Source organism: Leiobunum rupestre, chromosome 5 (assembly GCF_980474605.1).
Source record: "Leiobunum rupestre chromosome 5, qqLeiRupe1.1.hap1, whole genome shotgun sequence".
Classification (NCBI taxonomy): Eukaryota; Metazoa; Arthropoda; class Arachnida; order Opiliones; family Sclerosomatidae; genus Leiobunum; species Leiobunum rupestre.
Genome location: NC_143388.1, coordinates 14864121 through 14889188, shown reverse-complemented (window position 1 = coordinate 14889188; position 25068 = coordinate 14864121). Strand labels below are relative to the sequence as shown.

Sequence of the window (25068 nt, the reverse complement as noted above, 5' to 3'; positions counted from 1 at the left end):
TTGTTTGTTTTTATAAAAATTTCAGTCATGAAGTCTCTTTTATTATTCAATTTTTAAAATTTCACTTCCTTTAAGTCATAACGGCAACTGATCAGCCATCTTACCACAAATTTTGGATGAGTGGGAGAGAAGTCGACGCTATGACGTAGAGGAAGTGAGTCTTCACTAGAGAGGAAGAACTTTCGGAATGATAGGGTGGGTTTTATTTGGTTGAAACACTTCCTAGCAGCCGAACTGAAATAAGAGTGGATATAAATCGGTCCCCGTCTGTTTACAACTGACGTGTCTCGAGGTTTACTGGTGCACGGTGCAAATGGTAGATGGTAAATTTAGCTTCGGCGAATGGTGTTGGCTGCATCTCGTGGCATGCAGGGTTTGCCACCACCCTAATACGCATTGTAACCCGGCCACCTGAATTAATGGCTCCAAAAGTCGCTTGATGACTTAGGCCTAAGGTGGTGCCTTGGGTATTAGCCTATAGCTGATTATTAATAGATGAAAATGGAGGAATTAGTTTTACAACGGAAGAAATTCGGCAGCCTTGTTAGAAAGAAACCTTTCTCCCACGCCCAGATATCAAATAAAAGTCTCCGTCAGTTAATGGACTCCAGAATCATTTAAATTTCCATAGTTTATCACGCAAGTTTCCACAAATACGGCTGAAAATGACAAACTATGATTTGCGAGATCTGCTGGCAGACCGAAATTCGGGCTGAATTTATCAAATGATTTTGAAGCCCTTTAGTTAGTTCGAGGTCATCGATCATGGAAGCTGATTCTTCTTTCTTAGCAAAGATTACTGATTTGGGTAATATGATTTTCCCATTCAGTATATATGGTCTCCATGGAAACCGGGAAGGGAGGTCAAAAATTCAAACCCTTTCACGCGTAGCTACTAAATAGGTAGCCATTTTGTTGGTAATCTCATCGAAGCAACCCAACCAAAGCTATAAAAATTTTAAATTGATAAAGTTACGGGCCCCAAATAATTTTAAACCCAGGTTATTTAAATAAAATTTACGACAGGAATATCTATGGAAATAAATTGGCAAAGTTGATCAAGTTGTACAATTACCTTCGGTATCGAATAAATTTACAATTTTAGGTCTCCCTTTCTAATTGAACTACTCGAACAATTTTTAAAAAGGCATTTAACCATTTTTAACTTGAAACTAAATTCTTAATTCCTCGAAAATAATTAAAACCCCCAAACAGACGATTGAAACTGTTAACCCTCACTTTTATACTATGAAATCTACACTAAACAATTGGCGGCGTGGAACTGTTCATTTTTGCTCAAATTCCATATTTATTCTTGGTGCATATATCTATACTTGGAATTGCGTCATTGATGACGTATTGATGCAAAACTATGTACAAGAATAATTTACACAATAATTTTACGTATATGGTATAATGACTCTGGCCTACTGATAACCTCAAAATGTTGTATTTAATTTCATGTAGGCATAAGTGACATACTGAGAATAAGTATGACACTTCCCATTCTTTTTGCCGTACCTTTTTCAACACTGACTCTCTAGGCCAACTCCGACTTGAACTTGCAACTGAACTTTATTTCACTTTGGACACATTTAGGCACTAGTGTTGTAAACTAAATCTTCATTACGCACTAAATCAGTTCGGTGATATTTTTTACTCAATGCCATACTTATTTCCGTTACGTTACTTATGATGTGAGCTATGTATGCTTAATTGTTGTAATAACTTAAAAGAAATGTTAAATATATTATAAAAAACACACTCACGATGTATTTTTATTTGTTGGTTTGATTGGCTATGAAAGCCTATTTACAGCCCTCTTGTATACAATTCGAAGTACAAAACATGAGGAAAAATCAATAAACGCAATTTTTTATACGGATTTTTCTATTTTTCCCCTTTTTACCCTATTTTCGTACTCATTCTGTTAAGACAGTTTATGCATTTGTCCTTCTTGTAGTTCGGTATAGCGTACTCATTTTGACACGTAACTTTTAATTCTGTTTTCCAGCGAAATTTATCACCTTTAACTCGAAACCGCACTTTCTAGATATTTTAGCACTGTTTTTATTTCCATAATTTAAAATCAAAATAAACTATATTTAAAATTTTCGAATACAAATTTGAAATATATCAGCCTACCTTTTCTTATAAAATATTACGTTTAAATACATTTAAGGTTAGGGTAATTAATGTTTAATATTATAATATTTATAATAGTTGTAAAATTGCACTTTCAAGCTCTTACCAGTATTATAAACTAAACTAAACGCGATTTAAATTAAAATATGGATTCGCAAATTTCTGTATCTAATTTTCGTTTTTTTTTGTTACGGAATATATTTAATTAAAAATAAAATAGCCCAATCACATATTTATAATTTTAATAAATGTTTTTTGTTTGTTTTCCTCTTCAATATTAAAATACACGATTACCCGTGGTTAGGGTTTGCCCATAATATGGAATGGCCTATTTCTGTCGGCACTATCATCCAAAAAATTGAACAGCGCTGCGAAAGTTTAGCGTCTGTCGTAGAGCGAATTGCTCCAGAATATCACTTTAGTAAAATGTATTTTTAGATTAGGGTCTATTTTACATTTTTGCGCGTTCCCAAGGGCTCCGTCGGGTCAGAGATCATAATTTTGATCTTTCAATAATTTACGATAAGTTTTTTTTAGTTTTTCTTTGGATATATACGATAAATTCGAGAACACTTTGTTTTATGAGTATATTGTTTTTTTGCCAACGAAGGATTGCAAAATGAATTATGAACAGGATAACGTTTTTTTTTGGCTATTTACAAATTTTTTTGCCTCAATTTCCACCAGATGGGAGTACGGGATATTTTATCCATATATTTTATTATGTATATAATAACATTAATAATAATTAGTGGAAACTATTGGCTACAGTAGTGTTTTTACAAAAATAGGGAGACTAAGCCAGCGCTAGGAAATTTGTATGGTTAAATTGTTTTCCAGGGCGAAGTTACTCTCACTATTATCTGCACTGTTAACGTTCGTCCGTGTTTTACAGAATTCCACAGACAAATTGAACCGAAAATATAAGAAGTTAATAAAAACTGCAATTACACAGAATGTTAGGATTTTGTTTTAATTTTTTTGCCATAGGTATAACGCGTTAACTATATAGAATTTGGACGACAATTGAAAATTCACTGATAAACCGAAGTGTTTCCAATGGTTCCCACTAAACATTTTTAAAACATAACACCGCATACACTCGTACAATGTTATTTCCGCACACAACAGTCGCACTGGATAAAATCATACAACCATTTGCCTCAAAAGTTACAAAACTTCGTCGTCGTTTTTTGAATTTTTCATATACAACAAAATGCTAGTATTCCCCGAAATGCATTTAATATAAACATCAGCTTTCCAATATATTTTATTTCATTTATTACCCTTTTAAACGTAGTTTCTTATTATTATAATATATTCCAAAAAAATAAAGCGCTTCGCCTTGGTTTACTTTTAATGCGGGGAAATTTGTATTTTATATTTTGGTATTTGAATTTATTTAATAATTTATTTTCATATAGTTTTATAGTATTTTACAAGCGTTAGTCGCGTACCCTTCTGGTCGCGCTCCGTTTGAATTAAGTTACGTAATTTGACAAGAGAAAGCTTCCTGACTAGCGCGCCATGTTCGAATATATTTACTCTATAGTTTATTTTGTTCCGTTCACGAGTACTCCTCGAGGAGCAGGTCGTGGTAAGACCTGTTAGACGGAGATTCGTATCACCTGAGTTTCTCGCTAGTTTTGTGGAAAACAATGTTCGACGGATCGTCCGCGAGTTCGGGGTAGAAACGAACGTCGTGGTAGTAGTCACCGCGGTACCCCGGCACGGAATTGGCCGACAGGATGTGTTCCTTCTCCTTCTCGGTCCAGTCCTGGGAGCCCTGGTGGTTCGCTTGCACCAGTTCGCGCTCGAGCGCCCAGCGAAGGCCGACCGCGTGCTTTTTGGCGTGCCGCAGCAAGCGTTGGCGTTCGCGAGACAGCGTCGTCCCGTAACGGATGTTGAGGATGGCGTGGTAGGCGTGCACCCGGATGTCGACGTGGTGGTTGGCGCGATCCTCGTCCGGCTTGCTCTCGTGGACCGTGGTGTTGATCTTGTTGCCCAGACGCTGCAGTTGGGTCAGGTCGTCGTTGACCCGCCACGTGTTCTCCTTGACCAGGTAGAAGACGTCTTGGCCGTGCATGATCAAATGCAAGTCCAGCAAGTAAGAGTTGTTGAAGACGGATGTGACCGCGTCTCTCAGGATGGGATCTACGTCGCCCACTGTTCGAACCACCGCGTGGCCTTCGATCAGAGAAACCACGATACCTTTGCCGAAGGGTACGCTCAGCGTGGCTATTTTGGGAACCACCGTGTCGTAAAGTTGGTCCTTTTTCACTTTGGAGCCTTCCACGATGGAGAGTTTCGCAAAATTCTCGATCTTCTTGCGAACCGAACAAGCGAAACCGCTGACTAGGGGGATACTCGGCATGTCCAAATACAGAGGCGAAGGGTCAATCGAGTAGGGGCTGTGGAAGAGGTCCGGCGCCGCCAGCTGCAGGCTGTGGACGTCGATACCGTACGCTTTCGTCCAGCCGTCCATTTCTAACGCAAATAAAAATATGTGAATGAGTCTTACAGGCGGAACACGTATTTTGGAAACTTAAAATAAAAGGTAATCTTAAAAAAAATATTTTTTAAATGGTATATTAAGGGTCTAAAATATGTAATAAAAACCCTCTTTAGGGTTAATATATACAGCCTTAAAGGTTTTTTGTCCCAAATTTAAAACTTGAAAAAGGGTGTAAACGTTGTTATATTACACCGTATATAGAGTGATTTAACACCCGGTAGGGTGTAGCTCCCTTAAGACAGTAGCTTAAGAACCCTTAAGGCAGTAGCTTAAGAACCCTTAAGGCAGTAGCTTAAGAACCCTTAAGGCAGTAGCTTAAGAACCCTTAAGGCAGTAGCTTAAGAACCCTTAAGGCAGTAGCTTAAGAACCCTTAAGGCAGTAGCTTAAGAACCCTTAAGGCAGTAGCTTAAGAACCCTTAAGGCAGTAGCTTAAGAACCCTTAAGGCAGTAGCTTAAGAACCCTTAAGGCAGTAGCTTAAGAACCCTTAAGGCAGTAGCTTAAGAACCCTTAAGGCAGTAGCTTAAGAACCCTTAAGGCAGTAGCTTAAGAACCCTTAAGGCAGTAGCTTAAGAACCCTTAAGGCAGTAGCTTAACAACCCTTAAGGCAGTAGCTTAACAACCCTTAAGGCAGTAGCTTAACAACCCTTAAGGCAGTAGCTTAACAACCGTTAAGGCAGTAGCTTAACAACCCTTAAGGCAGTAGCTTAAGAACCCTTAAGGCAGTAGCTTAAGAACCCTTAAGGCAGTAGCTTAAGAACCCTTAAGGCAGTAGCTTAAGAACCTTAAGGCAGTAGCTTAACAACCCTTAAGGCAGTAGCTTAAGAACCCTTAAGGCAGTAGCTTAAGAACCCTTAAGGCAGTAGCTTAAGAACCCTTAAGGCAGTAGCTTAAGAACCCTTAAGGCAGTAGCTTAAGAACCTTAAGGCAGTAGCTTAAGAACCTTAAGGCAGTAGCTTAACAACCCTTAAGGCAGTAGCTTAACAACCCTTAAGGCAGTAGCTTAACAACCCTTAAGGCAGTAGCTTAACAACCCTTAAGGCAGTAGCTTAAGAACCCTTAAGGCCGTAGCTTAGTACCCTTAAGTCAGTAGCTTAGTACCCTTAAGGCAGTAGCTTAGTACCCTTAAGGCAGTAGCTTAGTACCCTTAAGGCAGTAGCTTAGTACCCTTAAGGCAGTAGCTTAAGAACCCTTAAGGCAGTAGCTTAAGAACCCTTAAGGCAGTAGCTTAGTACCCTTAAGGCAGTAGCTTAGTACCCTTAAGGCAGTAGCTTAAGAACCCTTAAGGCAGTAGCTTAAGAACCCTTAAGGCAGTAGCTTAAGAACCCTTAAGGCAGTAGCTTAAGAACCCTTAAGGCAGTAGCTTAAGAACCCTTAAGGCAGTAGCTTAACAACCCTTAAGGCAGTAGCTTAACAACCCTTAAGGCAGTAGCTTAACAACCCTTAAGGCAGTAGCTTAACAACCCTTAAGGCAGTAGCTTAACAACCCTTAAGGCAGTAGCTTAACAACCCTTAAGGCAGTAGCTTAATAACCCTTAAGGCAGTAGCTTAAGAACCCTTAAGGCCGTAGCTTAGAACCCTTAAGTCAGTAGCTTAGTACCCTTAAGGCCGTAGCTTAAGAACCCTTAAGTCAGTAGCTTAGTACCCTTAAGGCAGTAGCTTAAGAACCCTTAAGGCAGTAGCTTAAGAACCCTTAAGGCAGTAGCTTAACAACCCTTAAGGCAGTAGCTTAACAACCCTTAAGGCAGTAGCTTAACAACCCTTAAGGCAGTAGCTTAACAACCCTTAAGGCAGTAGCTTAACAACCCTTAAGGCAGTAGCTTAACAACCCTTAAGGCAGTAGCTTAACAACCCTTAAGGCAGTAGCTTAAGAACCCTTAAGGCAGTAGCTTAAGAACCCTTAAGGCAGTAGCTTAAGAACCCTTAAGGCAGTAGCTTAAGAACCCTTAAGGCAGTAGCTTAAGAACCCTTAAGGCAGTAGCTTAACAACCCTTAAGGCAGTAGCTTAACAACCCTTAAGGCAGTAGCTTAAGAACCCTTAAGGCAGTAGCTTAAGAACCCTTAAGGCAGTAGCTTAAGAACCCTTAAGGCAGTAGCTTAAGAACCTTAAGGCAGTAGCTTAACAACCCTTAAGGCAGTAGCTTAACAACCCTTAAGGCAGTAGCTTAAGAACCCTTAAGGCAGTAGCTTAAGAACCCTTAAGGCAGTAGCTTAAGAACCCTTAAGGCCGTAGCTTAGTACCCTTAAGTCAGTAGCTTAGTACCCTTAAGGCAGTAGCTTAGTACCCTTAAGGCAGTAGCTTAGTGCCCTTAAGGCAGTAGCTTAGTACCCTTAAGGCAGTAGCTTAAGAACCCTTAAGGCAGTAGCTTAAGAACCCTTAAGGCAGTAGCTTAGTACCCTTAAGGCAGTAGCTTAAGAACCCTTAAGGCAGTAGCTTAAGAACCCTTAAGGCAGTAGCTTAAGAACCCTTAAGGCAGTAGCTTAAGAACCCTTAAGGCAGTAGCTTAAGAACCCTTAAGGCAGTAGCTTAAGAACCCTTAAGGCAGTAGCTTAAGAACCCTTAAGGCAGTAGCTTAAGAACCCTTAAGGCAGTAGCTTAACAACCCTTAAGGCAGTAGCTTAACAACCCTTAAGGCAGTAGCTTAACAACCCTTAAGGCAGTAGCTTAACAACCCTTAAGGCAGTAGCTTAACAACCCTTAAGGCAGTAGCTTAATAACCCTTAAGGCAGTAGCTTAAGAACCCTTAAGGCCGTAGCTTAGAACCCTTAAGTCAGTAGCTTAGTACCCTTAAGGCCGTAGCTTAAGAACCCTTAAGTCAGTAGCTTAGTACCCTTAAGGCAGTAGCTTAACAACCCTTAAGGCAGTAGCTTAACAACCCTTAAGGCAGTAGCTTAACAACCCTTAAGGCAGTAGCTTAAGAACCCTTAAGGCAGTAGCTTAAGAACCCTTAAGGCAGTAGCTTAAGAACCCTTAAGGCAGTAGCTTAAGAACCCTTAAGGCAGTAGCTTAAGAACCCTTAAGGCAGTAGCTTAACAACCCTTAAGGCAGTAGCTTAACAACCCTTAAGGCAGTAGCTTAAGAACCCTTACGGCAGTAGCTTAAGAACCCTTAAGGTAGTAGCTTAAGAACCCTTAAGGCAGTAGCTTAAGAACCCTCAAGGCAGTAGCTTAAGAACCTTAAGGCAGTAGCTTAACAACCCTTAAGGCAGTAGCTTAACAACCCTTAAGGCAGTAGCTAAAGAACCCTTAAGGCAGTAGCTTAAGAACCCTTAAGGCAGTAGCTTAAGAACCCTTAAGGCAGTAGCTTAACAACCCTTAAGGCAGTAGCTTAACAACCCTTAAGGCAGTAGCTTAACAACCCTTAAGGCAGTAGCTTAACAACCCTTAAGGCAGTAGCTTAACAACCCTTAAGGCAGTAGCTTAATAACCCTTAAGGCAGTAGCTTAAGAACCCTTAAGGCCGTAGCTTAGAACCCTTAAGTCAGTAGCTTAGTACCCTTAAGGCCGTAGCTTAAGAACCCTTAAGTCAGTAGCTTAGTACCCTTAAGGCAGTAGCTTAAGAACCCTTAAGGCAGTAGCTTAAGAACCCTTAAGGCAGTAGCTTAAGAACCCTTAAGGCAGTAGCTTAAGAACCCTTAAGGCAGTAGCTTAACAACCCTTAAGGCAGTAGCTTAACAACCCTTAAGGCAGTAGCTTAACAACCCTTAAGGCAGTAGCTTAACAACCCTTAAGGCAGTAGCTTAACAACCCTTAAGGCAGTAGCTTAAGAACCCTTAAGGCAGTAGCTTAAGAACCCTTAAGGCAGTAGCTTAAGAACCCTTAAGGCAGTAGCTTAAGAACCCTTAAGGCAGTAGCTTAAGAACCCTTAAGGCAGTAGCTTAGTACCCTTAAGTCAGTAGCTTAGTACCCTTAAGTCAGTAGCTTAGTACCCTTAAGGCAGTAGCTTAGTACCCTTAAGTCAGTAGTTTAAGAACCCTTAAGGGAGTAGTTTTATACCACAAACGGTGTAATAAAGGAACCAAAACGGAAGACAAAAGCACCCTAAACCGTGTAAATAAACAATTAAACATCCTAAAAGGAAAAATGCTATTTAAGGTGTAGAATAAAATCCTTTATAAACCTTAAAGGTTTGAAAATAAACCGGTTGAAATATCAACAATTTGAACAAACCAAAACTTTGGGAATTGTCGTTGCAACAATATAAAATAATAACGCGAAAGAATGAAACGAGCGGTCATGCGAGAAGTCAAGTTAGCTTAATGTCAAAACACCAGCTTACCCAATTTGTTTCTACGAGTTACTACTTTGTTAATTGGATCGTTTTTGTTGAACCTGTAGAGGTGAAGTCCTCTGGGGTCGTTTAAGTTTCGCAACACGTCGTCCCACCCGGGCGACATCCATTGTCCGACCATGGGGTCGTACACCCTTTCGCCAAAGTGAATGAGGCCGGAGAACGGATCGAGTATTCCTCCTTGAAAGTCGACGGGTAGGTAGAAGTGAGGATTGCTGTCGAACATAACGTGGCCGTAAGGACCCCTGTGGAACTCCTTGACCACTTCGCCAAATTTATCGAAGACCACGACGGGAGTCCCTATACAATCGCAAGCCACGTAGAAGCTCTCCTTGTTCAACATCACCAGAACGGGGTAGTCGGAATCATCGTAGAGCAGAATCAAGAAGCGACCATCCGCGTTGTTGTAGACGTGAGTCAGTAGGTGAGGCTTCAGAGGATTGGCGTAGAAGAACTGAGTCAAATTCCCGAAGTGGTCCTTTCTGACGGCCAGCCGGCCTCGGGCGTCGTACGCGTATTCGACGTTGAAGCGTCCGTTCTTGGAGGCCCTGATCAGTTGACCCTTGACGTTGTAGAAGAAACGTTCCTCCCCGCGTTGGATGACGTAGCCTCGGCCGTCTACCAAATACGGCGTCTCACCGAAACTGACGATGCGGTCGCCCACGTCGTACAGAATGTCGATTCTCTTGGCCTGATACTGCATAGTGATCATATTCCCGTTCTGGTCGTAACTGAACTTCCACTTCTCCTTGCCCGTCATATCGATCAATTGGCCATCGTCGTCGTAGGAATAGTTTTGTTGCCTGATTTTCGACGAGCCCAAACTTCGGACGAACATTTTGGTTTGGGTGACGTAATTGCGATTGTCGTACTGCAAGTCCATTCTGTACACTTCCTTGTCCGAAATGATCAGAGACAACTGCCGGAAACGATGATGGGAATCGGTTTGACGCGTGAAAGACGCGGTGCCGTCGGAAATCACGGAGTCGTTGGTGGCTCGTTCGAAAACTCGAAAGTTTCCGAAAAGCATCATTTTCCCCGAAACGGGGCTATAACTGAAATCGACACTTTTCAGCTGCAACGCTTCGATTCGAGTCGCTAAACTTCTCAGTCTGGCTCCTTTGTCGTAACTATAGACGAAGGTTAAGTTTGAAAGTTGAAATTTGCCGGCGTATTTCATTCTGCTGTGGGTGAGAAGAGCGTTGGTGTAGCCGTACTCCGATACCACCTCGACTCGTTCGTCGGCCCAGAGCTCGCTCTCGACGAACCCTCCGATGGTGTAGTTGCGCTCGACCTTTCCTCCACCGAACACGATGGATTTCAAGAGAGTCTGGTTAGCGTAGCGATAAAGAACTCTGCCCAGGTCACCGGGGAATATCTTCAAAATAGGAAACTTCATGTCGTTGAACAAAACCACGTAAGGAGCTCCGTTTCCCGGAGGCGTGTAGAAAAACTTGTGGAAGCCGATGGATATATGTCCTAGAAAGGTGTGTCGGGTGCCTTTGGGAGTTTCGATTTGCCTCAAGCCACCGTTAGTATCGAAGTCGAAAGTATACGTCCGACCCGTCGGCAGGATGACTTTGGAAGGCTAAAGATTTTCGTAAAAGCGTAATGGTAAAATAAAATGAGATTGAAAAGAAGAATCAGTATCCGTTATAATGTAGGGAACGCTAAAATGAAACAAAGTTCCAATGACACTTATTAAATGAACAATCTAAATTCCCCCGCGCGAAGAGAAGGAAATATCCGTAGAAAAGTATCAGCCACGACTGTCCAAACTTTTTGACCCTTCGAGAGGACAGTTTGGCTCTGGGCGGTAAAAAGAAACTCGGGTATGGATTCTTGTCTCGAGAAACTCAAAGTCAATATTTCGAAAGAAAAAGTGGAGGGCTTATTAAAACGGAAACCGGAGCCAGGTCCTTCGATCTCCATCGACATTTAATCGTTTTCTCTCGACGCCCCCCCTCCCCCTTTCCCATCAAGGAGAGTGTAACCCCTTCTCTCCCCCTTTTCCGTCTAAACACGGGCTCACGCGCTTCAGAGCCCGCGAGAGTAACGTTACTTTTCTCTCTTTTCTGAATAGAAAAACTTGAGCCGGTCGAGGTTTTCTTTGCCGATAGTTTTAACGCGCAGTGACGGGTCCCCCTTCCAACGACCGAGGGTTATTAAGTTCTGGATTCGTGCCAGCTAGCCTCTCCGCCATAATCGATGAAAATGAGTCGGACGTGATTGGCGTCCACCCACTCCGCGGCTCGCTGCACTCTCTGATGGACAGATTTGACCCCCTTCCGACCCCTTAATATTCCTTCTCCTCCTTCCGCTCCAAACTGATTACTCCTTAGACGTAACCTTTTCCTTAAAACATAAACTTCCATATATTCTTAAGGCTATCGACTCTACTTATTGATTCAAGCAGAACCGCCGACACTCGTCAGCGCTATTAAGCCCTAATGACGACTCCTCGTTAGTGCCGCCGCTTTAGACAAGGGTGTCGAGTCCTTTTTGAAAGGCTCGAGTCACCGTCGTTATTTTCTTTCGTCCCCCGGGTTTTACGAGAGGGGGGGGGGGGTTAAGGGATAAAGGCGCGCGTGCCCTATTTATCGAGAATTATCGATCAACATTTTTTAACGATTGAACCGGAGTAAATCTCGGGTGATTTACCTCGATGCATCTCTAGGACGAAAAACAGGCGCAGCCAGCCGCGGCCGCGGCCTATAAAAAGTTTTCCTTTTCTATTAAAGGGTTTTAGAATTTCCGCTCGAGGTATTGAAGGGAATTATTACGGCATTATATTGAAGTTTTCGATAAAAGTAGTTTTTATCGGAGAAATCCCTTTGAACTTTCGATGGCTAAGGACAGAATGCAAATTGAATTTTAAAAGATTCCTATTTTCTCGAGTGTAGTTTACGATACTTTCCTACTTTGTAATTTTACGATAGAGGAATTAGGTTAAAGCTGTATTTTTGGGGAGAGATATCAGAAATCACTTTGAGAGCTTTGAAGAAAATTGGGTTTTACCCTAATCCCATTTGAATACGAAGTGACGTCTTTTACGAGAGGAGAAAAGAATGGGCTTACCATCGCTCGTCCCTCGTAGGTTAATTTGACAACGTGGTTGTCCGTGTACTTCAATTCCGAAAGGTGTCCCAGTCGGTCGTATCCGTAGGTTTCCGTCAAAGATCCGTGCTGCCAGCCAGAAAGACGTCCTTGCCTGTCGTACATGATGTTCAAAGGGACCCTGGTGTCTGTGGGCAGCCATTGAATTGGTCTCGAAAAGCTATCGTACTGCACCACCAAGCAAGGCCTTCTGGAACTATTGTACAAGATTTCACGTCGCGCGACCCAGTCATATTCCACAGTCAGAAACTGGGTATTGTTCACCTGTTTAAAGAAATTCAATTTATTGAACGCAACTTATTCTTAAAAACAAAATAGTTTCGCTTACGGAGAGAACTCTCTCAACGGCGGATGTTGCTTTCTCCTCTTTCCCCTTTTCCCTGCGGCTGTATTTGACGTCATACTGCCATTCGAGCAAACTCGTTGGTTCCATTCCGTAGTAAAGTACTTGCTTAACCGGCACAGCGAACATGCCCGCTTGAACTGGAAGAACTTCTCGAAGGACGCTGTGAGGAGCCGTTTCCCAGACTCCCCCTACCTTCCACGGCGTCTCCACTTCGATGGTTCCGTCTTGATGAACCGTCGTTTGCAAGAACATCCCTCCTTCTTCCGATATGACCGTGGTACCTTTGACGGTCACGACTAGTTGTTTGGGACCACCGTCTTCGGAATACGAAACGGAAGCTCCGGATGGACTCAGATCGAAAGTCAATGATATGGCGACTCCACTCGGTTTCACCACCTCGGTCAACCGGCCATTGTCATCGTACACGTAGAAAAACGACCTTCCTTCGCTGTCAGTTCTGCTCGTGAGCAAGCCACCGCCGTCGTAATAGAAATTGGTTTCCAAATTGGTCGGATCCACGAACAGTTCCAAGGAACCTTGTTTAGTGACTTGCACTCGGCACTTTTGCCCCCGGGCAGTTTCAATCGTGTGCAAACTATTGCCGCTGTCCCTCAAAAACGACACTTTGTTTCCGGAAGCGTCCGTCACCGCGCTTAATTTACCAAAACTGGTGTTGACATTGTACAAGAAAGTGTACATTGTCTTTCCCGTAAGAATACTTCGCGTGGCGATGTGCTGGCCGTATTTGTTGAAAACAAATATTTCGTGGTTATCCGGATAGGCGATACGGAATTCCACTTGTTGTTCGTCGGGCTGAGGAAGAAACGGTACCGCGGACAGTACCCTGAGACTACCTTGGTCAGAGAAATGCACAACCCCGTCGCTAGTCACGGTCAACGACGTGATAGAGTACAGACGAGTGTCCATAGCGAGCGAGACTTTGTCGTTGGAAGGACACGTACAGTTGTCCCAGGCGCAATCGCAGGCGGTTTCGCTTCCAGCAAAATGAAGCAATTCCCGGTCCGGGGACATGGTACGAATGCGATGCACTTGGTTGGAATGCACCTCGGCTATGTACATGAGACCCGTCGGTCCGAACGCGAAACTTATCAAAGACCCTAAGGTTGTCTCTTCACTCATACGAGATTTCTGATTCTTCTGGATTTGACTTTTACAATAAACCGGTTGTCCCGCCATGACCATGACCCTTTTGTCCTTTGTGACTTTAAGGACCATATGATCATCGATAAAATAGAGTAAGCCATCCAGAGGATTTATGGCAAGATCAGTTGGCCATCTCAGTTTCACCTAAAACAAGAAAATTTTAATACCTCGGGAATACTATTTTTTTCAGAAGTCATAAACCTAATCGAAACCGTTTAAAAAATAATAATAATAATAACAATAATAATAATCAGCTAGGCTAATACCCAAGGCACCACCCTAGGCCTAAGTCATCGAGCGACTTTTAAAGCCTTTAATTCAGGTGGTCGGGTTAAAATGCTTAGGAGGGTGGTGGCAAGCCCTGCAAGCCACGCGAGCCAACAGCTCCCTACACTAACTATTTCCGTTAACTTCAACAAGTTTTTATGGAAGTTGAAACCGAAGAGCTCGGGGGAAAACCATTTAAGCCAGTGGGGAAAGAACTTGCAAACTCAACGCGGAAGGAGTTGTTCCGAGTTTTCACCCAGTGCCACAAGCTGGGATCGAACCCGGCTCCTCTTGCTGCGAGGCGAAAGTGCTAACCACTCCGCGGACGCAAAACGGCGACGACGCCCGTAATGTAGTCTGTCTTGTGAATAGCTCGCAGTAAAACATGTGAAGAATAGGAAGTGTCACACTTATGTAATCATATTATACACTTACGGTAAGAGGTATCATGACACATGATACGTCAATCGATTGTAAATATCATAAAATTTAAGAGATCGGGGTCCCCGGAAGTGGGGCATTTGCCAATTTCATTGATTTTTGCATTAAAATCTATACTCTTTTTTAAATTAAGAGCGATTTGGTTGAATACTATATTTTTAGTCAGTACTGATCATTTTTGAACTAAGCTGTGGGTTACATTAAGAAATTTTAATTTTAAATGAGATTTCTGGCCAATTCGCGGGTCCCCACAACACGCGAATGCATTATTGACATATTTGAATTTCGTGCCAATTGATACAGGCGCCATCTAACTCGGTCGCGTTTCGCTACCTTATTTCTTAAACCAGTTAACACGAAAAATTCGTTGGGTCCAAAAATTAATTTTAATTAACGTGTTCGCGGTTCGCTACCATATTTACAAAACCAGGTAACTCGAAAAATTCCTTTTCGATAAAATTCCTCTGAGGGTTTATTAAGTTAATGTACAAGATGGTTGAAAATTTGTTCAAATTTAAATTTAACATTTAAAATATATTTAATACATCGGGGGAAGTGTGTGTACTTAAAAGTCCGTGACATTGTTTATATTTAAGTTGTCATGTCATTCTGAATATTTGACCCGGACCAAAATTTACCAGGGGGCAATTACAATACCTTCCCCTCCCAGTAAAATGTTTTGGGGCCAATGCCCCGCTGCCTTTCGAAACAAAGATGTCTTGTTTGATTTGATCTAGAGCTTAACAACGACAAATCATTGAAAACGGCTTAAACACCTCTACTTTGTTTAGCAGCGATCTTGTTAAAGTAACGTTTACCGACACCGAAATTGCGGGGAGCGCGTTATAAGGTCATAAATCATACGGGAGATCGGACCGGATTTGTATTCGAGCACGTCTAAGTGAAGCGACAATGAAACAGAGGCTCTTCCTAGCGGACGCGAATTTGGTTTTGTCCCTAATGTAATCACGATTCCACAACGGCAGAAACCTCCGATAGCCACCAACCGCTATACTTTACGGCCGTAACAATATTACGTTGATAAGTTCCCTTAGAAATATAATGAAACATTTTGGAACAATGCCCCTTTTCCATACAATTTGGACGGTAGGGTGAGCTACTAGAGGAATACCCCAATTTCGGTCCCACGAAAGCGAGAAGAGTCGAGGCCTAGCCGAATACAGAGGCCTCCTGGATGGGTGGCGCCCCTAATATGATCTTCTCGTTAATTCGAAAACTTTAGCATTCAAATGATTACTCCGGAATTTACAAACTCCTCTAACTCTGGTCGATCGAAGTTGGCCCGGAAAGAGGGCATCAAACCCCCACGCGGTGACGCGACGACAGACTGTCTCCAGAGGCCAGATGTATTAACTCTGGACTATTAAAAGGGAACGATATTAAGTGGAGGCACCTATTAACGAAACTCGCGGGCAAATGTTTACGTCCGGGAAAGGGAAACTTTATCCGACGACGTTTCAGACTTTCAGAGTCGAAACGAAAACGACGGATGTAGCGGCGCCGATGGGGTGACGCTATCTTTCGGAGGCTAAAGCGCTAACCAGTTTTATCGAGGCCAAGTACTAGCTTAAGAATCGCAATTACCGGCCGCCAGGGGACGCTCGTGCCGGTCGCCGATGCGGAGTCCCGCGGGAATTAGCGACGACGACCAGAATGCGGAATTTTCATTCTTATCGGGTACTTTGTTACTCGGAGTAGATTTCGTTGGAAAGTTTAAGGAATCCGACCTACTCCACAGTTTCCATTTTGGAGAGCGCGGATTCAAATCGTCTTAGTCGCGACATAATCAATGCTGGTTTTGTACTTGCTAGATTTTCATTTACAATATTTATTTTAACCGAGACATTTTTAGAATGTCTAGTAAACAGTCGAGCAGTTAAAAAGATAGTATAAAATTGGATCAATGACATTCATATCTTCGCCACTAGGAATGTGTGAAAAGTCTCTTGGTATTTCTATTTATACCGCCTTTCCCTCAGACGTTCTTCCTAGCTTAGTAGAAGGTGATTAGTTCAAAGAAGACCCCGCTAAACAACTCTATTTGGAAAGTTGGGAATGCAGATTTGGTTCGAGTGTGAAATGGGGATTTGAAATTTAAATTACTTCCTTCCAAAATGGATAGCCCAATTTTTAAAATAGAGTATAGTTCCTTTAAAACAGTGTTACATAAATGTGACTTTTTTAGTCAGTGGCAAAAAGTGGTAAATATGGCAAAAAGTGGCAAAAAGTGTCAAATAGTGACTAATATTCAGTAAATGCATTTAAATGATGTAAATAAAATCTTTCAGATATGTAGCATCATTTACATGTGATATAATTTTTCAGTTTTTCACAAAAGAACCATTAAAAACCCCTTAAAGATAAATAGCAGACGAATTCAAACTCAGGAAAAATCGTAGAAAAATAGCCCAACAAATAACTAGATTGGGCTACAATTGAGTTTCTAGCCCAAAAACTGGCAACTAATCCAGTATATTGGTCTAAAATAGCACAAATATATTTTTTCTTTCTATCAGACATTCGAGGTAAAATATTTGAAGTAGCAAAGCCGTGTTCACACTAGACACTTTGGAACCCGAGCTCTTCGGTTTCCCCTCCCATAAAAACTTGTAAAGGTTAACGGTAATAGTTAGTGTAGGGAGCTGTTGGCTCGCGTGGCACGCAGGGCTTGCCACCACACTCCTACGCATTGTAACCCGGCCAACTGAATTAATGACTTTAAAAGTCGCTTTATGACTTAGGCCTATGGTGGTGCCTTAGGTATTAAACCTAGCTGATTATAGCAATCAGCTAGGTTTAATACCTAAGGCACCACCATAGGCCTAAGTCATAAAGCGACTTTTAAAGTCATTAATTCAGTTGGCCGGGTTCCAAAGTGTCTAGTGTGAACACGGCTTTGCTACTTCAAATATTTTACCTCGAATGTCTGATAAAATATTGACTTCGTAAATCGAAGAAATAAAGTAAATTAGTCATATCGAAATTTTATGGCCATATCTTGACTTAAAGGGAAGACTATTTCTGTGGCCCTGCCCAAAGGGTTCCAATATTAGACAGTCCCTGCTATAGCTTTTGATATTTTGTAGCTGCTTAGTGGTTTGCTTACTGACGTCGTGAGTGGAAAATAATTTGTAAATTTGTTGGGGTCCTCCACATAGAGCACGTTGAATGTTATATTCCCTTTAAAGCAGTGTTCCGAAGTGGTAAATGTCAGGTATAAAATTATGTGGCAAAAAGTGCTAAATACCGACATGGCGAATAATACTTTTACTGGCTAATATGCCAAATAGTGGCCGATAAAATTTTTCAATCAAAATAAAAAACATAACAAAGAAAAAATATATTTGTGTTATTTTAGACCAATATACTGGATTAGTTGCCAGTTTTTGGGCTAGAAACTCAATTGTAGCCCAATCTAGTTATTTGTTGGGCTATTTTTCTACGATTTTTCCTGAGTTTGAATTCGTCTGCTATTTATCTTTAAGGGGTTTTTAATGGTTCTTTTGTGAAAAACTGAAAAATTATATCACATGTAAATGATGCTACATATCTGAAAGATTTTATTTACATCATTTAAATGCATTTACTGAATATTAGTCACTATTTGACACTTTTTGCCACTTTTTGCCATATTTACCACTTTTTGCCACTGACTAAAAGGGTCTTATGTCACTTTTGTTAATAGGGCCATTCCATATGGTTTCAGCCAATCATGCCACCATGGGTCCTGCGATTTTTATGAAATTTGGTAGACTTATTCCTTTCGTCAATTGAGGAACATTTACCGATTTTTAGGGCAAAATTTAAAAAATTGATTTTGTTACCGAATATAAATCTAGACCCCGAAATTTAGTTATGTTTTTTGGGAAATCTCTACCCCAAGATTAAAGTGTTAATAACTTTTTATTTTTTTAACATATCAACTTGAAATTTTCCTTAATTAAGGAGTGTATAGTACGGAATCTAAATAAAATCTCCAAAATAATTTACACATTTTAGTTGATTTTTAAAAATTTAAAAAACAATTAAATAAACATTTCGGGGGGTCTGATTCTAATGGGTATTTCGTCATGTGGTGCAACTTTTAAATATTTATAAAACGCATTTTTCGTTACCTCTAGACCTCATCTTTCTAACGGTATAAGTATCGTTTCGTATATTTGTTTTGTTTTCCACTGGCAGCCAGAAAAACAAAATCTGTGATATTGCTCGAAAAACGTTATTTTTATATTCTATAGAATTTATTGGATTTTTAATAAAAACTTCAAATTTGCCCATTTTTTAAATTAATAACACTTTTAATAAATTTATATTAATATACAAAATTTTAAATTTGTAAATATTTGAAAAAAAAACCGCGCATTAGATTTTAAAAATAATTTAATCTTGAACCTTACGGGTATATTTCGTCATGTGGTGCAACTTTTAAATATTTATAAAACCCAATTTTTGTTACCTCTAGATCTTATCTTTCTAACGGTATAAGTATCGTTTCGTATATTTGTTTTGTTTTCCACTGGCAGACGGAAAACCAAATCTGAGATTCTATAGAATTTAAAGATTATTAATAAAAACTTCTTAAAATTGCCACCGAAATTTAATATCTGATATTTTAAAAAGATTTTAATTAGTATTTAAATTTAATTTGTTTTTATATTTGAATAAACCAGCGCATTATATTTTTTGAAAAATAATTTAATCTTAAAGCTATATTTTTATACCAGGAATTTATATATTGGGCGAAATTTAAAAGATATATATTATTGAAATATTTTTCTAAACATACTTTGGGACCCTTAAACATTTTTTTTTGGTAACTTACATTTGCCAGTTGAGTCTATAGGTGTTGGTTTTGATAAATTACAAATTATAATATTTTGCAATAGCACGTAACATTATGCAAATTTCATGAAATTAAGTAAATAATCATTTTCATCATAGTTTTATTCTTCAACAAATGCCACACACCACTCTTTGTCGTAAACAGCTGAAACATGTTGGCTGATGGAAATACATCGAATAAAATAGCAGATTCGCTATCTTGAACTGCAGCCACTTTAACCCGTGTATTAAATTCATCCATGGTTAACTTATGCCTATCAAGTTCAGTATTTGACCGCGGTGTGACCATGTGCCATCGATTGTCGAAGTCGTTCTGAGAGTAATAATAATAATAATAATAATCAGCTAGGCTAATACCCAAGGCACCACCTTAGGCCTAAGTCATCATGCGACTTTTGAAGCCCTTAATTCAGGTGGCCGGGTTACAATGCGTAGGAGGGTGGTGGCAAGCCCTGCATGCCACGAGATCGATCCAACAGCTCTCTACACTAACTATTACCGTTAACCTAGACAAGTTTTTATGGCAGGGGAAACCGAAGAACTCGGAGAAAAACCCCTTAAACCAGTGGGGAGAGAACTTGCAAACTCAACGCAGAAGGAGTTGTTCCGAGTTTTCACCGAGTGCCACAATCTGGGATCGAACCCGGCTCCTCTTGCTGCGAGGCGAAATTGCTAACCACTCACATAGGGTTATGAAGCATAAATAAACTTTATGCCACTAATGTTTTGTTCGGCCTATTGAGACAACTGAAGTGGAGTTATTTGATTAAAAATCTTGCTACCAAACACTTCACTATAACTCCTATACCGTCACTTGGGTTTTTTCCGTGGATAGTTGCAAAGTAATTTCAATCAGCAATTAAGAGAAAATATAACACATGATGGCAGAGGTTCAACAAGTTCTTACAAATTTTATATTGCGATGCAGTGCCATCATTGAAATTGTGGATATGCTCCAAATTTGGAGATAAATGTTGAAGCTCCATGTTCAGTTTCAATGTTTCATCCCTTACAATAAAACACGAAATAATAGTTTTCTGCAAAATCGATTAGTATTAGAGCGTGACTTCTGGGTAGGTCTTCCTTCAATCTTCTTAAGTAAAAGGTTTGTAATTTAGCCACAAAGTGATGCTTAAGAAGTGCTTTCTGGATTGATATTGGAACGTTTTCGGAGAAGTCACTTACTGTCTATGTGAGCTCTTGGAGCTTCGTTTGCCTATTTTCATTGATTAATCAAATAACAACTCCACTTCAGTTGTCTCAATAGGCCGAACAAAACATTAGTGGCATAAAGTTTATTTATGCTTCATAACCCTATGTGAGAAATCACAGTGACCAACTCTCAGAACGACTTCGACAATCGATGGCACATGGTCACACCGCGGTCAAATACTGAACTTGATAGGCATAAGTTAACCATGGACGAATTTAATACACGGGTTAAAGTGGCTGCAGTTCAAGATAGCGAATCTGCTATTTTATTCGATGTATTTCCATCAGCCAACATGTTTCAGCTGTTTACGACAAAGAGTGGTGTGTGGCATTTGTTGAAGAATAAAACTATGATGAAAATGATTATTTACTTAATTTCATGAAATTTGCATAATGTTACGTGCTATTGCAAAATATTATAATTTGTAATTTATCAAAACCAACACTTATAGACTCAACTGGCAAATGTAAGTTACCAAAAAAATGTTTAAGGGTCCCAAAGTATGTTTAGAAAAATATTTCAATAATATATATCTTTTAAATTTCGCCCAATATATAAATTCCTGGTATAAAAATATAGCTTTAAGATTAAATTATTTTTCAAAAAATATAATGCGCTGGTTTATTCAAATATAAAAACAAATTAAATTTAAATACTAATTAAAATCTTTTTAAAATATCAGATATTAAATTTCGGTGGCAATTTTAAGAAGTTTTTATTAATAATCTTTAAATTCTATAGAATCTCAGATTTGGTTTTCCGTCTGCCAGTGGAAAACAAAACAAATATACGAAACGATACTTATACCGTTAGAAAGATAAGATCTAGAGGTAACAAAAATTGGGTTTTATAAATATTTAAAAGTTGCACCTTATGACGAAATATACCCGTAAGGTTCAAGATTAAATTATTTTTAAAATCTAATGCGCGGTTTTTTTTCAAATATTTACAAATTTAAAATTTTGTATATTAATATAAATTTATTAAAAGTGTTATTAATTTAAAAAATGGGCAAATTTGAAGTTTTTATTAAAAATCCAATAAATTCTATAGAATATAAAAATAACGTTTTTCGAGCAATATCACAGATTTTGTTTTTCTGGCTGCCAGTGGAAAACAAAACAAATATACGAAACGATACTTATACCGTTAGAAAGATGAGGTCTAGAGGTAACGAAAAATGCGTTTTATATATATTTAAAAGTTGCACCACATGACGAAATACCCATTAGAATCAGACCCCCGAAATGTTTTTTTAATTTTTAAAAATCAACTAAAATGTGTAAATTATTTTGGAGATTTTATTTAGATTCCGTACTATACACTCCTTAATTAAGGAATATTTCAAGTTGATATGTTAAAAAAATAAAAAGTTATTAACACTTTAATCTTGGGGTAGAGATTTCCCAAAAAACATAACTAAATTTCGGGGGTCTAGATTAATATTCTGTAACAAAATCAATTTTTTAAATTTTGCGCTAAAAATCGGTAAATGTTCCTCAATTGACGAAAGGAATAAGTCTACCAAATTTCATAAAAATCGCAGGACCTATGGTGGCATGATTGGCTGTAACCATATGGAATGGCCCAATAGCCATACGATAAATACATTCGATATAAAAATTTGACAATTTGATCTTTCGAAACCGTTTTAAAATGGTTCCAAAGTGGCTAGTGTGAACGCGGCTTTATTAGGTCACGTGTCAATATTTGAATAAAATGATTCGACGAACCTCATCCAGTTTGAGCGTGCCGGTACAAGGAATGGGCCTCCACTGACGCTTATGGTGATGGTCTCCTATCAAGGTGTGAATGATTCCTCTCTTGTCCACCATTCGAATATTCGTACCATCAGCGAAGTACAGAGTATTGTCGACAGCCACCGCCATTCCTAGAAAAACAACAAAGAGCATTCATTTCTTATCCACAATTCCGGGCAATCTAAACGGGACACGGAATGCCTTAAGAAAATAAGGCTTGGCACGAGTTTCATTAAGGATTGAGGACATTTCCTTAGCAGACGCGGCGATACAATCCATCCAAGAGTAACAGAGAGGACGTTAAGTGGAAGAGACGACCTAATACCCTTTACGCTGATGTATGATAGTATCCCGATTACCGCGCGCTTCAGACAGCGGTCGTTTCTTATTAGCGCGATACAGCCAGTCATTTACATCGGGACCGAATCACCAATTTAATACCAGTCCGAGAATCTAAATGGCTTTTGCTTATTTGCTACCGGAGGTTTTATCGCTGACGATTCTTTAACGTTGACTCGACCACTTTTATTTCTAATCCTGTAACGGCTTTTCGCGTTATTTCATTATTTTCTCGCCCAGAATACTTTAATTCGAGCAAATGAGAAAAGGAAATTTAGAACGTAAATAAAGCTATTAATTACGGAGGTTAAGAACCCAAAATACATACGGAATATCAAGCTTTTTCGAGGAATTTCTCGAGCCCAAAACCAACGGTTAGGATTACGAAACGCTCGGAAAAGGCTTGATATTTTAGACGTACTCATTGGCTATTTCACTTCTGTATTTTGACATTCGTGAAATTTCGTTAATTGGACAAAGTCAGGAACGGCTGACCTAAATGCCTAATCTTGTTGAGTTCCCCAACGAAAATTAGATCTTATCTCTCTTTTTGAATGAATTTAGATTTAAAGCTGTTGTCATTAAATTAGTCATTTAGTTTGTTAAATCTAATTAATAGATAATAGTTTTCGTTTGAAAAGTACTAAAGCTTAGGTTCCAAAATTAGATCTTAAAGTGGCGGATCCATCATTGCCACCTGTATTATGAAAAGGCCTCTGTTATTAGAAATGGCCATGAATCTATCCGATTCTTCGAAAAACGCGACTTTAATAGAGAGCATGGGGCCATCTATTTTTGGCAAAGGAAGCTAAAATAAAAATAGCCAAATGATAACGTCGCCAGAGAGACATTGTAGAGTTTTATAGTTAGACAACTTATACTCCATATTTGGTGAACTTTAACCTATATTATATATCCCGTATAAAAAAAAAGTTTATATTTGCTGTAATTTATGTTATTTTCAAACGATCCAATCAACGCGAGGGGTACCTATAAGTACCGCCTTTTTGATTTCGACGCTAGCGACATCTATTGAAAAAAGAGCTACTTCACGTTGAGCAGCCACTCGCTTTAATTATAAAATTACGTCATTGTTAGCTCGCGCTTAAGCTAATAGACCAACAAATAATAACTAAATAATAGATTTATGGGTGGTCTATGATTATAACCGAAGTTCGTAAGAATGTACAGTAAACCAAAATATTTTTAGCTTGATTCTATATTTTTAAATCAGATTGCGTTGATGTGTAGCAATTTAATTAAATATTAGAGTACTATGGTTTTCAAAAGAAGATGTGTATGACTTTGTAAAAAGACATTTTGGCCTAAAAAACCAAGTCATAAAAATTGTTAATAGCTAATCATTCTGCATTTAATCTACGTGCCACATTTTCCGCTGTCACGCGCTAGCCGCCATCACAGAGCTGGATCTGCGTATTCCTGGCTAGTCCTCGGTATGACAAATTTCAATCTTTCTTTACGACTTTTCAAAAAAAATTAAACCTTTGTTGGAAATATGTAAAAATATTCCTTATAACTACGCTAAGGATAATAAAAAGTAAGTTATAAAAAAAGTTATCGAACTAAACCTTGGGAAAAAAATTCCAAAATTCCTCTCCAAATATGTAAAACGTAGGAAAAAATATAATATTCTCGAGCTGGTGTAAACTATTTGGTCGTTTTTATCTGTTTTGCTTTAGATTATTTACAATGTTAAATCTCAATAGCGGCAACTGCGAATGCAAATATCGACGCCGTAGATTTCCTTAGACAGCCAGCCTCGACTGACTCGCTCTCGTATCGAAGAAACAGCGTCATCGGACACAGAAAAGGTTTTCCGCAAAAACCCAATCTCCGGCCAAAATAAATTCAATTTTGAGCTTTTCGAAAATCATATTTTGGCACGATGATTCGAGTCCGCTTCCAACCGGGACCTCCGGGTCGATTCTGACCCCCTCCCCCCCTTAGTCTGAAAAGTTCGCGTCTGAAATATATAGACACACTCCGACGAAAGCGAGAAAAGAACATTTAGATAGGAAATAGGAAAAACTATTTGACTATTTTCAGGCCGACAAAATATCGGCCGGGTTCTCCATATCGGATTTTAAAACGCGAAAAAAAGACCGAAGCTGGCATCGGGGTCAAATACGGCGACAAGGTAAAGCCCGCGTGGCACGGAAGCCAACCTTCCACTCGTCCCAGACTCAACTGACATTTTAAAAGTCGACTTGGAATATTAGGCGGAATAGTCGGCGTAACCCTATTTTTCAGAGTTGAAGAATCGTTCGGCAGTTTTCTCTTTTGACGGGGTGGCCTTTGAGCCGTAGAAGTTTCGTAAGCCCCGCGGAGTTTTTGATATTGGCACTGGCATTTCTTTCCACCGAAAGGCTCGAGAAACTAACCCACGGACAGCTCGGAACTATTGGAAGTTTCGGGGGAGGCGAGACGACAGAGCGCTTCGGTCGGTAAGACTCTCAATCTCTTCGGATCGCGTGTAGGGATATCTGCGCGGCAACACCTGTCCTGATTTCGGACGGCGGCGGCAGGAGGGGTCGAACGTGCCAGGCTAAGATCTGCCTTGCCCCGCGCGAATCACTCTTCTCCGTTTC

At 39.9% G+C, this 25068-nt stretch overlaps 1 protein-coding gene across 5 annotated transcripts in view; it reads right to left on the bottom strand.

The window, feature by feature from the left end:
- Positions 1–1770: 1770 nt before the first annotated feature.
- The window catches only part of LOC149943621 (teneurin-m-like), a 280977-nt gene continuing 257679 nt past the window's right edge, over positions 1771–25068 (bottom strand). For all 5 annotated transcript variants that reach the window (XM_090175899.1, XM_090175900.1, XM_090175902.1 and 2 more), the window contains 5 exons: positions 22094–22251; positions 12395–13720; positions 12028–12330; positions 8938–10537; positions 1771–4632 (listed from right to left, as the gene is read on the bottom strand). In XM_090175899.1, coding sequence (XP_090032025.1) covers positions 3770–4632; positions 8938–10537; positions 12028–12330; positions 12395–13720; positions 22094–22251 — 4250 coding nt within the window. In that variant the 3' untranslated portion in view covers positions 1771–3769. The remainder of the gene's footprint in view (positions 4633–8937; positions 10538–12027; positions 12331–12394; positions 13721–22093; positions 22252–25068) is intronic.